The sequence below is a fragment of the Lytechinus pictus genome, unplaced genomic scaffold, assembly GCF_037042905.1.
Source record: "Lytechinus pictus isolate F3 Inbred unplaced genomic scaffold, Lp3.0 scaffold_19, whole genome shotgun sequence".
NCBI lineage: Eukaryota > Metazoa > Echinodermata > Echinoidea > Temnopleuroida > Toxopneustidae > Lytechinus > Lytechinus pictus.
In genome coordinates, this window is record NW_026974140.1 from 15,461,322 (window position 1) to 15,475,333 (window position 14,012).

The 14,012-nt window shown below is 36.5% G+C and overlaps 2 protein-coding genes across 3 annotated transcripts; one reads left to right on the forward strand and one right to left on the reverse strand.

Annotated features, from left to right (window-relative positions):
* The first annotated feature begins 3,855 nt into the window (after window positions 1–3,855).
* Window positions 3,856–7,486, forward strand: LOC129259935 (speriolin-like protein). Its single transcript, XM_054898054.2, has 3 exons — window positions 3,856–4,074; window positions 4,927–5,139; window positions 5,760–7,486. The coding sequence occupies exons 1-3, from the start codon at window positions 3,918–3,920 to the stop codon at window positions 5,894–5,896; spliced, it is 507 nt and encodes a 168-aa protein (XP_054754029.2). The 5' UTR covers window positions 3,856–3,917; the 3' UTR covers window positions 5,897–7,486.
* Window positions 6,043–14,012, reverse strand: LOC129260821 (polyprenol reductase-like). Of its 2 annotated transcripts, XR_010296742.1 has the most exons (6): window positions 13,782–14,012; window positions 12,550–12,701; window positions 10,867–11,058; window positions 9,842–9,979; window positions 7,898–9,277; window positions 6,043–7,480 (listed from the first exon to the last, which is right to left on the reverse strand). XR_010296742.1 is itself a non-coding variant. In XM_054898802.2 (5 exons), exons 1-5 carry the CDS (start codon window positions 13,961–13,963, stop codon window positions 9,027–9,029), a joined length of 915 nt encoding a protein of 304 aa, XP_054754777.2. In that variant the 5' UTR covers window positions 13,964–14,012; the 3' UTR covers window positions 6,043–9,026. The 2 variants fall into 2 exon arrangements, 1 of the variants encoding a protein (XP_054754777.2); XM_054898802.2 differs by having other exon boundaries at window positions 6,043–9,277.

The following is a 14,012-nucleotide window of genomic DNA, read 5'->3' on the forward strand; positions in this document are numbered from 1 at the left end:
ACTCTCAAGGCTAAGTCCACTGATCCAGGCAGGATCCAGGAGCATCACTGAAAATTCCATCAATATCAGATGTAAAATAAGTTATATCTTAATTTTTGTTAATTTCACAAAACATTTAAATTCGCAACCCGGGTAGTAAGCAAAAAAAAAATGGATACTACTACTACACATTACTATTTCTTTTGTATTTCGTTAGAATCATCCAAGATTCATAGTTTTTGTCGATTTGATAAATATAGAAGTTTTATATTGAATCATATGTTTCAATAAAGGTTATTTTACACTTTCAATGTGCATTCAACATGTCAAAGCTTGTGCATCGTAAGATAAAAAAAATAAGAAATTTCATTTTCTCATAATAAAAGTAGTGATAGCGAGTGTGTGATTTCGCGACAGACTCTTGATATGTTCGTATCACCTTGTACTGAACAGTTTTGTTAAATTGAACAAATATTGCAACTTGCTTATTTTTCAGTTACATCTGAAATTTAATGACATTCAATGTTACATGCTCATTAGATTTTTCCCCTTTTATCCATATCGACTTATTGTTGGGAGTGACCTGTATCATGCGAGAGATAAAGCATCTCATTTCCAGTGACGGTTGGCGTAGGTGTAAATCCATGGTAAGATAAAAATCCCGGAAAAAAATATAGAGAGCCTTGGGGGATAGGAGAAGATGAGCATACACACTTCAAGAGAACATGAATATCATTGAAAGATTAAAGATGTATATGCAAAATGGTGGTGGATATGTGCAATATGAATAATAATTGTTTGTGTTTAATATAATATAACTTATTTAAAAAGATGCTGATAAAAGGAAAATTGTGACATAATTTCGGGATCAAAAACGTAACAATGAAATTGTCTTATTTGCGCGAACGCTATGTGCAAAAGCGCGCGTTGTGCACGGTGACCGGTGGCGCATAGCGACTCTGTTTGGTTTATTTAGCAACGTGATAAAAGGAGATAAAAGAGAAAAATTTTGCTTAAATTTGTTTTCTCTCTTTTTAACTGCCTTCAAAATTACGGCCTATCATCACCATTTCTGTCCTTACCGCGGAGAAATAGGATTTCAGGACCGAGGGAGAGTGAATTTTATTTTGGGAAGTTGTATTTTGACAGAAACGAAGAAACGATGTCGAAAGCTGAATGTCAGACGATCAAACAGCTAAGAGGACAAATTTCGGCATTGGCACGTGAGAATAAAATGCTGAATCACAAGATGAGTCTATTGGAGCACAACGCGACGCTGAAACAAAACCTTGAGCAAAACGCTATGTTCTCAAACTTTCTAAAGTGGATGGAAGGAAATGGACCTAGGACAAATGATGACCACGGAATAGATGGCAAACACAAGACTGCTGAATTGTCTGTTAAAGAAGAACCCACATCAACAGCATCTCCATGCAGATCAAATGTTGGGAATGATGTTCCTACGGTGTATGATCAAAGAGGTTCAGACATGAATAAATCATTAGATATGAGAGCTTCTTCTTTAAAATCAAAACCAGACAATGCTCAACTTGATCGTCATGATGAAAATCAAGCTGATTCAGATGTTAGACATGAGCCAAACGTGGATACATCGAGTCATGGTAAACCCACCGAAAGTAGGCCTACCTTGAATGATCATTTTCACAAGGAGAGCTCTCAAAATGGAGGAGTCTCTTTACCAAACAGAAACCCATTCACAAAATACAGATTCCCGCCAAATTCTGAAGACTGGGCCCACCCTCCGTTGTATAATGATTCTTATTTTGTGCCTCATCCCGGTGAATCTGCCATCGCAGACAGCTCCGGTGCGAGAAACTGCTGCCCAACAAGTCGGAATGACGATCATGACGACGCCCAGTTGAGATCCACACCAATTACATCGACCCCTAAACGACCAAGTGCTAGGTGCAAGAACACACGTCGGTATGACGAGCTAGAAACTCGAGTCTGGTCCCTCCTGGAAGAATCAAGATTGGCGGCAAGTCCGGGTCTGCGCGCTTTTGCAGCTGATGACGTTGCTAGAGACGCTGATTCTCGACCAGTGACGTCCACACCAGCGAAGACTCCACAGAAGAAAGTTGCGTTTGCAGATGAGATGAATGCAAACACATCACTGATTCACGGTGACCCAGTGTCATCGGTACCTTGCGCTTACAACTGTGACCCGTTTAATTTGACCACCCCTCAGAAGACGCAGGGCTCTGTGTCGAGAAAGCTAGCGGATCAACGAGATGGTTCCTCGACGGCAAATGATGAACATTCAGCAGTTTCTCGAGATGAGCGATCATTTCGACGCCTTACGTTAAATGATAACTCCGATTCACGCAATTGTCAACGTGGTGGAAAGTCAAAGAGACCAACTTCATCTAGAAAAGAAGATAAACATAATAGTATCAGCAAGAATGACGGGGCAAGATCAAAGTGTTCGCATGAAAATTTCTCGGCTAAGCGTGATCTGTCGTTCAATGACGATAAAACCTCTCCTCGTCCATCAGTAAATGTGAATAAATTATTTGGTAGTAGGCCTAGAGGAAATGGATATATCAACCATGAACATGTCAATAGTTATGGATCCCAGTATGACCAAGCTTCTTTTGGAGGAGAAAGTAGAAGCAAACGGTCAAGATATGACGGGGCGACGAACAATTCATCGGGATTGTCTTCAGGTACGTCTCCACTTCAGTCGAAATTCCTGAGCGAACATAGATCCTTTGACACTGAGTCTGACATCTCAAACAATGATTCATCAATTGAAATATTAGAAAACGAACTTTGTGGCATTTACAAGCAGAATCTGGATGATGAGGTAAAGATAACCGAAATTCGGCGGAACGCCGTCAAACGATTCGACAACTGGCGGGATGCGATGGAAAGTGAGATGGTGAAATTGGAGAGGGATGGTAGAGAAAGACTTGCTGACAACATCAACAAGCTCAGTCAATCCTTGCCTCCGTGTTTGAAATGTGACTGTTCATCTGGATTTGATGGTAGTTCAAGATCACTGGCAATTAGTGAGGGTCATTTGAGTGAACTTGAAGGGAAGCTTGGTTCAAGATTGGCCGATTTTGAAGAGAGAAGTGAAAAGAAACTTAATGATAGTGTCCGCGCAGAGACATACTTAAAAACAGAGTCACCATCGAGGAAGCATGGGATGGGTACGTAAGATTCACTCAGAATTCAATATTTGTGAAAACTAACCTTTATATGTGACAATGAAGAAACAATCTCTTGAAACAAATTATTTGTAATTTTGTGTTTATGATTATTCTTAATATAAACTTAATTATGAAAAAAAAGATTTTATGTTAATGGCCCAAGATCAACTTTCAAGTTAATGCTTGGATTAAAAGCAACTGTAACTGTAACGAAGCAACCACAAGAATTTGATTTAAGTTGGGTTATGTACTTTGACTGATTCATTTTATATATTTGGAATGTAAACAACCTGCACATACTATATGATTTATTTTAGTATAAATTTATATTAAATCTATATATTTAGTATAAAAAGTTAGTGGTGAATCCAAGATTTCATAAAATGTGAAAGCTCACGAAGGACAAAGAAGACTTTTCAATTTTGCTGTTTGCTTTGTTGATTCCTATGGGGGGGGGGGGGTTCTCGTTGACAAGAAATTGAGAAGTAAAAAAGAAAGAAATCACCCCAGATTTGGCGATGTGCTCAAGTAAATTCATATTCAAAATTAATTTATTGATCTCAAATCCTCACATTCTTTTTAGGGTAATTACGGGATGATTATTAAACAAAGATGCTCCAAAAAATAAATAGAGTAATAAATTCAACAAATGGCCCCAAGAATAAGTGCAAAATGAAGAAATATAACTGATAAATACCCCCACCCAGATCCGCCACTGAACTTACGAGAAATATACTGAATTTATCTACTGTATTTGGTTTCATGACAGAAAGAATACGGTCAGTTGATACGCAGACGACGTCTCCGAAAAATCTATTTATGGCTGGTTCCGACACCATCATCTTTGGTGAGATTGCTTTCCAGCTCGAACGAGTCGTTCTGTCAAGGGTCTTCCGAGGAGGCTCAAAGCAACTGACTGGTAAACATTACCATTTTTAATTTATCATATTTATATGAAATCATAATACAAGGTATCAATCAGTATTACACATACAACATTTAACTCTTATATAAGCCAGTATGAAAAAATATTTAAGTTTTATATGCTCCAGCGTGATACACCATTTCATGAAAACATGACAAAGCCAAAGGGCCTCGGTCCTTTCCTCCATCTTCATCCTTCTTCTGTTCCCCCCCCCCCTCGATCTCTCTTTCCTTCCTTCTCTCATGATTCTAGATGACGTATTTACTTGAATTCATTGATTTTAATGACCAACTATGAATGCTTTATAATCACACTTATTCGTTTTATTCTAAATTTTGCAATTTATGATTATTTCTGAAAGGCTATCGGATATCGACTGGTTTAGTCATGAATTATCTCCTTCCAAACAGCCTTTTATAAAATGAACTGCCAGTGTAATTTTGTTTTCATCGATCATAATTTAATCTAAGATCAACATTTATATTGATGTAGTTCTTTTGAATATTTGGTTCTTTATTACTACTCGTATAAGTAGCTTCCAATATTATGTTGTGCCGATGTTAAATTCATATCACCCAAGCCCCTATGGTCCCCTAGTATAACAGCATTCTATAATAATTGATGGGGCTACCTGTTAAATAAAGAAGAAATAGATAAATAAATAAAGAGTGCAGAATATATATTTTAATTTGTATATTTCATTGAGATAGTGTTGACCGCGTTCATGGTTTGACTTGAGTAGATACTTGACCCTTTTGAGTGTTTACTTCATGCATAGACCTATTATGCTTCATGTAACCGTTCTAGTGAAGCAAGTGTTTCTTTTCATCCGTCTTAACATCCAAGGTTACACTCTGTCGAACATTGAAAAGATGATTCGAAGTCACTATGATTACCATGAACGACCAATGCTTCAGAGGCAGTTAGACGGGGTCAAAGGTGAATTGCAGATCTGTGGTTGGAATCACGAGTTTCATCCGAACCTTGTCGCTCATCTCATCAAGAAATTTGGGACTTTCCCGACTAACGTCAGGGCAAAGAGTGCCGCTAGGAAAAGAGGTAGGTATACTATCCGGTGCTTGCATGTATAATTTAAAACAATATGCTTTTCCCATCGTTTTTTAAGACATATTTCCTCTTGATTTTTCATGTTTAATAAACACTTCCTTCTCTCGTTGAGTCTATCCCCCTTAAAATTTACTCGATTATTTTATTCTCTTATAACTTTCATATTTTTTCAGGGTTATTTATGAACCATCCACTCTCTATTCTTCTCTAAATATAATTAGTCTCAAATCTGCATTTTGTTTCATCTGAGCTTTTCTCCCTTTTATTTTATATTTGTAATCCACGCTTGTCTCTTTACATTCATCACTTTCTCCTCTTCATATCCCTGCTTTCACTCCCATTCCTTGTCCCCCTTCTTTGTCGCTTACTCTTTTTCATTTCGGTCCTTTTCATACTGCCCCGCCCATCTCTCCATATCCAACCCCTCCCTCTCATTTCTCTATCCTATCATATTGCCTTTACCCCCTTTCCTTTCCACACTCTTCACTCTGTTCCCCATTATCCATCTACACTCTCCATTCTTTTTCATGTCTTCTCTCTCCCTTCTCTATTCAATATCTGATTTTATCTTTCAATCTCTATCTCTTTTTCCTACAATTTCACTCACTCAGGTTGGCTCGAACCACAAGCACTAAAAGAAGAAGTTCTGTGGAGGATTCCACAGAAATATATCCATGACATGATCATCATTCTCGACTGCCTCTTCTATCTCAGCAAGAAATATGACATCCCTCTCTTCACATGGTGAGGTACTGGGTCAAAGTTCACCAGTCAAAGGGTGCAGAATGTGACCAATTAAAATCTTTGGTCTGATAGGAATGTGAGAAGCAGAGCAGCATGAAGATGCAGAGTGACCACTCACATACAGAATCGAAGCTTATGTATAAAAAATGTGACATGGACGCCAATAACTTCTTTATGGCACTTTTAATCAGAAATGTATCAATGGCATATAGTCATTTCAGTTAAATCAATCAGAATTACATACGTTATCTAAAAAAAATCACTTCGTAAAAGTTGTAAACATGATACAAATTTAATGGCATCCTAAGATGAGCCTTAAAATTACCACATAAAACTTTACAGCTGAACCAACCTCAACGTTTGATTGATACTAGTTACCTTTACATGTACATTTATTGGAGAAAGTATATTGTTCCAGTAAAATTGAATTTAATATTTTATGAACACCAAGCTGGACATTTACCAAGATGACACTCCAGAAAATATAAACAATCCTGATCATCCCATGTTGACCTACCCTCTCCCAATATTGCAATTTCTGGAAGCTAGTTATGGTCTACCATAGTAATACCACAATTTTGGCAAAATTATTTTTCACTTACCTGTGAAAATTGGTAAAGTCAGAATTACTTCATGTAGCTAATACCTTGGCAAGGCAATATTTTTTAAAATTGTTATTTTCATATTTAAGTGAATGAGATGTATAAGTGGTAATTCAGTGCCATGTTTGATGACCATAATTACAAGCAAGTGAGTATAAACATGATAAATTTAATTGATGGTTTTTTGCAAATTAAACCCAGGTTTAAAAAACTTCTATGAAATGCTAGGATTTATCTTCCTTCCTCGATATTCATGGCAGTGACACAATATAAAATGATAGAAATCCATTGAATACTCACATCATGTTTCTTCTACCATCACTAAAAAAATTTAAGCCTTTCACTTAAGGATTAAGATCATTTGAACTTGGTAAATGATTTGGTAGCTAGCATTCCATACAAGTGTGATCTCAGTTAACCCTGGATACCATTGCTATGAACATACTAGTGTGCCCATGTTGAATTCACAGAGGCTATTCAAAACAGGAGTTAGGTTTAAACCTCCATGGGTGGTAAACCTAAGTTTAGCCCTCGTCTAAACTAGAATTTTAAACCACACTTCTATGGAATGCTGACTTCATAATACTTCTTCCACATTATATTTTATCAATTAATTCATCAAAATTCATGATATTTTGCATTTTCCTATTCTTTCCATTTCACAACTCAAATTAATTTTTTGACAACTATTTCCAGCAGAACAAATAACTTGGCATTCCATAAAAGTGTGGTCTAAGTAAACCCAGATTTGACTAAACCATGGCTATCAGGCTTAAATACTTAGCAGAAATTTTGCTAAAAGACCTGGTGGATGTTTCACAAAGATTTAAGAGTGACTTAGAGTCGCACTTAAATTCCCAGTTGCGTAAGGTATAGAAGACATCACCACATTGGTCAGATCATGCGCACAGGACACGTACTACCGCATATCCATCAATCAGATTGTATGTTACATATCATGTGTGTGTCGGCATTGAAGTGCGACTCTAAAGGCGACCGCACACCATACGATTGGTCTGCGACCCGATTTCATAATAAAATGTAGTAGAATTTGATGCTAATATTGAGACTTGGAATATCTTATGTGTAATGTTCTAAATCATCATACGAATACAGATGTCCCAAATATGTGACTGTGCTATCATCCTTCTTAGAATAAAAGCGAATTTAATATCTAGTCGTAATGACGTCATAGCAGTCGTACGATTGGCTACGATTTGAAACTAATTTGGCCTCTACTCCAAAGTAAAGGCTTCCAATCTTTCAAAATGGTTATATTAGTATTCTTTCAATTAATTTTTACCTCAAATAAAATGATATGTTCCATTCGTATTTTCAGAAAATGAGCAAAATGCTATTTGTTCAAAAATCGGATCGCGAATAGTCGTAAGGTGTGCGGTGGCCTTAAGTCATACTTAAATCTTTGTAAAACACCCCCAGGTTGTGTGTAGTATGTACCCTTTGAATACCAATAAATATATTCCTGGATTGCCACATAACTGAGATGCCTCCCCTGTTATACTCAAATTATTTGGGAGATCTATAAAATATATCACAAGATTAAATTTTTCCGTATTGACATACAAGAAAAACATTGTAAATTAGAAAAAAAAAAAATTTATTGCACAAGTACAATTTCTTATTGTATGTACAGAAACACAATGATTAAAACTTATTTTTAAAACTAAGCCTATAGCATTGTCTTTATTCTGTCCCTGCCTCCAAGTCATTAGGCAAATAATCTTAATCCCTGTTGTCCTATTGCTATTACACTGTAGCATGCTGAAAAATAAACAATCCAAGATCTCAAGATAAAACATCATTTATATGATTACCTTGTCAAGAAACATGATAATGTATAGCACATAATAGCAATTTAGTTTTAGACACTGGAGTGTTTGGGGGAAATGCTAAATTCCTCTAATGGACTTAGATAAAAATTAATATTGATAGGCAAAGACAGATCCCTTTTCTTATAGAATGGTCTTCTTTGTTCAGTAAAATTCAAAAAATTTCAACTTTAAATTGAATTAATGTTTGTCACATATCATGTTCATCAATCACATTTGCAATGCATACAAAAGCATAAATTATCTCTTGAAAGCACAATGATCAGACATACATATTCTATATTATTAATGATGTGGCTGGCTAAATTTCCATAGTTTAAGATTTGACTCAAACAATTCAATCTAGACAGTTCAAACTGTCTAGATTAATTGTAAAATACCCGGAGAGAAGACCGGAAAATGAACAGGAGAAGTCTTTCATTTCTGTACCTGATGTGATGTGATGTAATGTGAGGTTTGGACCTAGCTGGGCCTCAGCACACAAAAGGTTTGAGATGGATTGCAAATATGAAAGACCAACCCTGATTGGTTCATGATCAGTGTTTTGAACAGAATGCACATTAAACAATGATCTTGATTGACCATTGTTGATTACTGATGAATTGCCAACATTTCCCCTTGATCACAATATCAACAGGTAGAAAAGTCTGGTCTAGAGTTAACCAGGAATCTTCAGGAGAAATTAAAATAGGAATGGGAAAAAGGCCTTCCTCTCTTTAGGGTAACTTTCAAACTTGTCCTGGTACCACCGGTGGACCTTGGTCGATGCAGCTATCTGATTGGAAAACACAAAAGCAAGGACTAACCACCATGTTGTATGATAACCACCAAGGATGACCCCAAGAGAAGCATAGATGAGGCATTCCGCAAAGTAGTGGGGACATGAGACGTAGTCAAACCAATCTCCTTGCGGGATCATATGACGGCTAACATCTGAAACAGATATGACAAAAATATATATATATATATGTCAGATGACGTACTAGTATAGTAATAATGATAGTAACCTAGTATAAATCTATAACAGGGAGTCTATATGTGCTGTAAATCAATCAAATTGCACCATTTAGGTAGATCATTAGAGCAGCTTTAGCTTAAAATAAAAACAATTTTTTTAATGGAATAATGTGCTTGAATATCAAGACTGAGATTTTATTAAATGATAATGACATCTATGTAATGGAGTTTTTACAGACAAGTAGCAATCAGATATGATTACTTTATCCAACTTAGGCCGACCTTTAACATCACCATCCAAAAAAAGCTTTGATAACAGTTGCATGTCACAATGAACAGGAATATGTATTATGTCCCCTTGTAATTGTACGTTGCTTGTAAACACAACTTTACATCTATGAATCATGAAATAAATATTCAAATTACACATAAAAGCTTTATGACATGTAGCCCAACAAAAAGTGAGATTTACTCTCTCATCTGAAACTGTCTCAGAACCAACACTAAATTTTCAGTTGACTAGAAGTTTTTTTGCCTTACCTTTCTTTGTTTTTCTCAAACTAGCAAAGATGACATGAGCTCTATGATGATGCAAACTGGCCCAAATAAACATTAATAAGCCTGCTATGTGATACCAGCGGATGTGTTTCAAAAGATCCAGTGCTTGAATAGCTTCACCTAAAAACAACATAAATAAAGTATCATTTCATAGCATTCTGAGTACTGCACATGCAGCATAGTGAGTATTTACAAAAAATATCCCATATTCATTTTTTAATTAGAGCAACTGATAAAAATTTCCAAAAAAAAACGTGACAAAGAAAGATGTGATCAGGAATATAAAATGAAAAAAAAAACGTGACAAAGAAAGATGTGATCAGGAATAGAAAATGTATTTGTAATGGTTTTAAATTTTGCATTTCATCAAACAGTAAATTAAATCAAATACAGAGCTTTTTGTTAGGCTATCAAGCTGCTAAATCCTTTATCCAAGACAATTGTCAATGGGCAATTCCATAAAATATGTATATCCGACCCCCTACATGTATATGTGGGACCTTCATGAAATTTTAATTTCTGTCCCTGATTTCTTTTTCTTTTGACAGTCTGTATTGTTCTCAAAGGACCATGACTTGGTCACTTTATGAAGTGAAGTAAGACTTGAGAAAAATGTGCGTCGGACGTACAAAAAGGTTGAATATTTGATGGAATTGCCCCAATGTTACTGTCATTGGGTGTACGCTTTTCTTTTTTAATGTTGAATTCTAGGATGGGAAAATTACCATGCAAATCACCAGTCATTTTACTTGAATAATTTAAACAATATATTTTGCAAACCAAAATCAGCAAAAGCATTCATTAACAAAACAAAGTTATTTCATAATATTTAATTCATGTAACTAGAACCTTGAATAGATTCAATTAAAGGATTCCTACATAAATCACCCCAATCAATTATGACCAATAACTCTTTGGGGGTGGCTATAAGTGCAATATAAGAATTATAACTGTTTAGCTACTGTCTAAATATTTTTTTACACCTAATAATACAATCATCAACAAACCTTTTACACTAAAACTTGGTCCCTCTGCCACAACACTGATGCCAATAAATGAGTAAAACATGATGCCTGTGATGTAGTGACTTATATGAATACTAGAGTTGGAGTATACACTGATGGCAACACATTCATAGATTCTCCTGTGTGCATGGATAACAATGACTGCCATGGCTATTATGACAGTGAGTAGATCAGCTGGGTTTCGTTGGAGATAAGATCAGAAGGGGAGACATTGTGAGCATGTAGTCAACATTTCATCTTTTAAAAATTCACAATAGTAGGGTATCCAGCATCAACTTTCACAAAGAAATGTATAGGCCCCGCCCAAGCACAATCATAATAGTCGTTACTGTTTCCAGACAAGTAGGCCCTTGAAATTCTTGGTAGGAGCTGATGCTGGATACACACCGGCAAAAGGTATCAAAATAATTTATCAGTTCAAAATTTCTTTTAAAATATATCAATATTTGATGCCTCGAGTATAGCAGGAAAGGATCCAAGATCGCCCGTGGGAGCAATTTTCTTACAAAACTCAACAACCAGAGGTCAAAGTTCATCACCACTTGAACAACCTAAGAGGTCAAAGTTCATCACCACTTCTGGGAAGCATTTTCCCAGATAAATTTTTCTGACAACCCCCCCCCCCCCCCTTCTCCACACCCCCAAATAAGTCCTCACAGACAAGGATAGGGAGGTGCAAATTATTTTTATTTTTTTTCTATCATCTTTTTCTACATTATGGATCTAGGGGGGCGGGCAAGGCCCACTTGCTTGCCCCTATTGTGGATCCGCCCATGATCTAGTCAAAATAAACTGTGCCTAACATACTAATGTAGCTCCTTCCTTCTGATTTACTCTATTTTTACTTCAATTTTGTCATTATTTCTGCACTAATGGACATACTATCTTGCTTTGTTTTATTGTTTATACCTAAAAAGAACCCAATATTATCACAGCAGTAATTCTTTGAGCAGCGTTAGTTGAGAGAATGTGTCAAGCTTAAAAGATTATAGCCTTATCACAAAATAGGCTTAAACAATAGAGTGGGTTTAACTTGAGATTGGTCATTTTGGTGTGCATAGTGGGTATGTGCCGCGGAGGGGACCCCCATTTTTACACTCAAATTTCCGTTCCAAGGCATAGCATTTTTGTCTTATTGAGAAAAAGAACAAAGAAAGCCGCTCCAAAGCATAGCATTTTCTTCTTATCGAGAAAAAAGAAAAAATCCGCTCCAAAGCTACAAACATTTGTAGTTCCGAAGCCCGTTCCGAGGACCCTCCTTTTTACAATTAGCCCGCTCCAAGGCCCCCGTTTTTTGTCTCGCCCGCGGCACACCCCTACCACTTTTTTGGTTGAATGCCCCCCCCCCCCCCCCCCCCCCCGGGGTCAACTGCATGCAGACAGAAACAAAACATTTGTAAATTAATAATTTGGACTAAAATTTATATATTTTCTCTAAAGTTTATTTCTGAATAAAATCATTTAAAACAAATTGACAAAACATAAAAGGGATTAATCATTAATAATCCTATAACATTTTGACAACACACAAAACAACAAATAACTTGGTGTAGGTATAAACAAGTCTTAGAATTTCAAAAAAATGCAAATCAGCTGGATCATCAACAAATCATGACATTTTTTTTTTCCTTCATACAATTTTTGTTAATCTGACATTACACTCACCTGAAGGGTGTGATACGGGATACTTTGTCAGAAATGTGATCATCTTAGTAAACCAATCTGGCAAGACTGAGCCTTGGAGAGTACACTGAAGAATATTCATCAAAATAAAGCCATTCCAGATGAAAGATAGGATGTAGAAATGGACAAACCAACTGCAAAAATATAACAAAGCTTTATTCATTGATTGATAGAGGATGAGCATCAATTTTACTATGATCGGACACAAGAAAATTAGTTGTGTATGAAAGTTAAGCTAAGCCAAGGCCGTCACGAGGCCAAGCAGTGAAGGATGCACTTTGAAAGTAGGTAGGTTACAAAAGCGCCCTCTAGATGCATTCTGAATGAGGCATTGCGTGTGCTGCCTATAATCACAGGGTGATTGTGGGGGCATTGCTTTGTATTGTGTTTGCATGTGCAAGGAAAGGTTATTCCCAATGACATCATTGTTTTTAAGTAGTTGAATGTTTATGGCAGCTGTCTACACTTGAAAAAAAATCTCACTCTGTGATCTTGCGACTCTGTGTGCTACTGGAACTTTGGCTTTGCTTTCAACCTCTTGCTATTCATATTTACAGGTATCATCCCACTCTAAAAGGTATTCATTCAGATTAGAACAACATTTCAACTACATTGTGGTGAAATTTGAAAGAAATCTACTGACGCTAAGTATGTTTTTTAAGTCCGTTTCGGCGGCGTCTGTAGTTTTGGGGAGTGTTGTTGGGCATTTCCATATGCCAATGTATGCGCATTGTTGTTTTCTATTAGTGCACCTTGGTCCCAATTAAGGTCACAACTTTTGTTTTCAAAACAAAGGAATACACAAGAATTGGATAGGCAATTTGTACGAACTTAAAACTACCATATCTTTCATGTTACTGGGGCTATTGAAATGAATGAGGTATTAAATGAAAGGTCTTGATGAGCTCTAAATGAGGCTATGAAGCAAACACCTAATTTCTCTCTTTTTTTTTTTTACATACCGGTACCCGTCTTTGAGTTTGACATTATACTTCATATTTGTTCTTCCCCCTCCTTTCTATACTTGTTCCCCTCCCCTCTTCTTCCCCTCCCCCTCTTTCTTCTTCTTCTTCTCTTCTCATCCTCAATCAGTAGTTATAGTTCTCTTTAAAAAGGAATCGCACGATAATGCTTTGTTAATGTGATGTCACACTAACTCAAATTAGAATATGTGGGACCGTTGTTAAATGCCCCATAAGCTTCTGCACACAAACCTCTTTGGTACAAGCAGAAACTGCTGGATACTGGTCCGTTTCCGGGGGTCTAATAGCTTTCCGTAGACAACAACATCTTTCAACAGGTTCGGTAAACAATTATACACAGTTTGTGAATAAGAAAGTATCACAAACAGAAATGACAGAGTAAAAACAAGCCAAATCCACGATAACAGATCCATCTTGAGACTTGAATTGTAAATGTAATTGGGATCGGCGAGACACGAATTG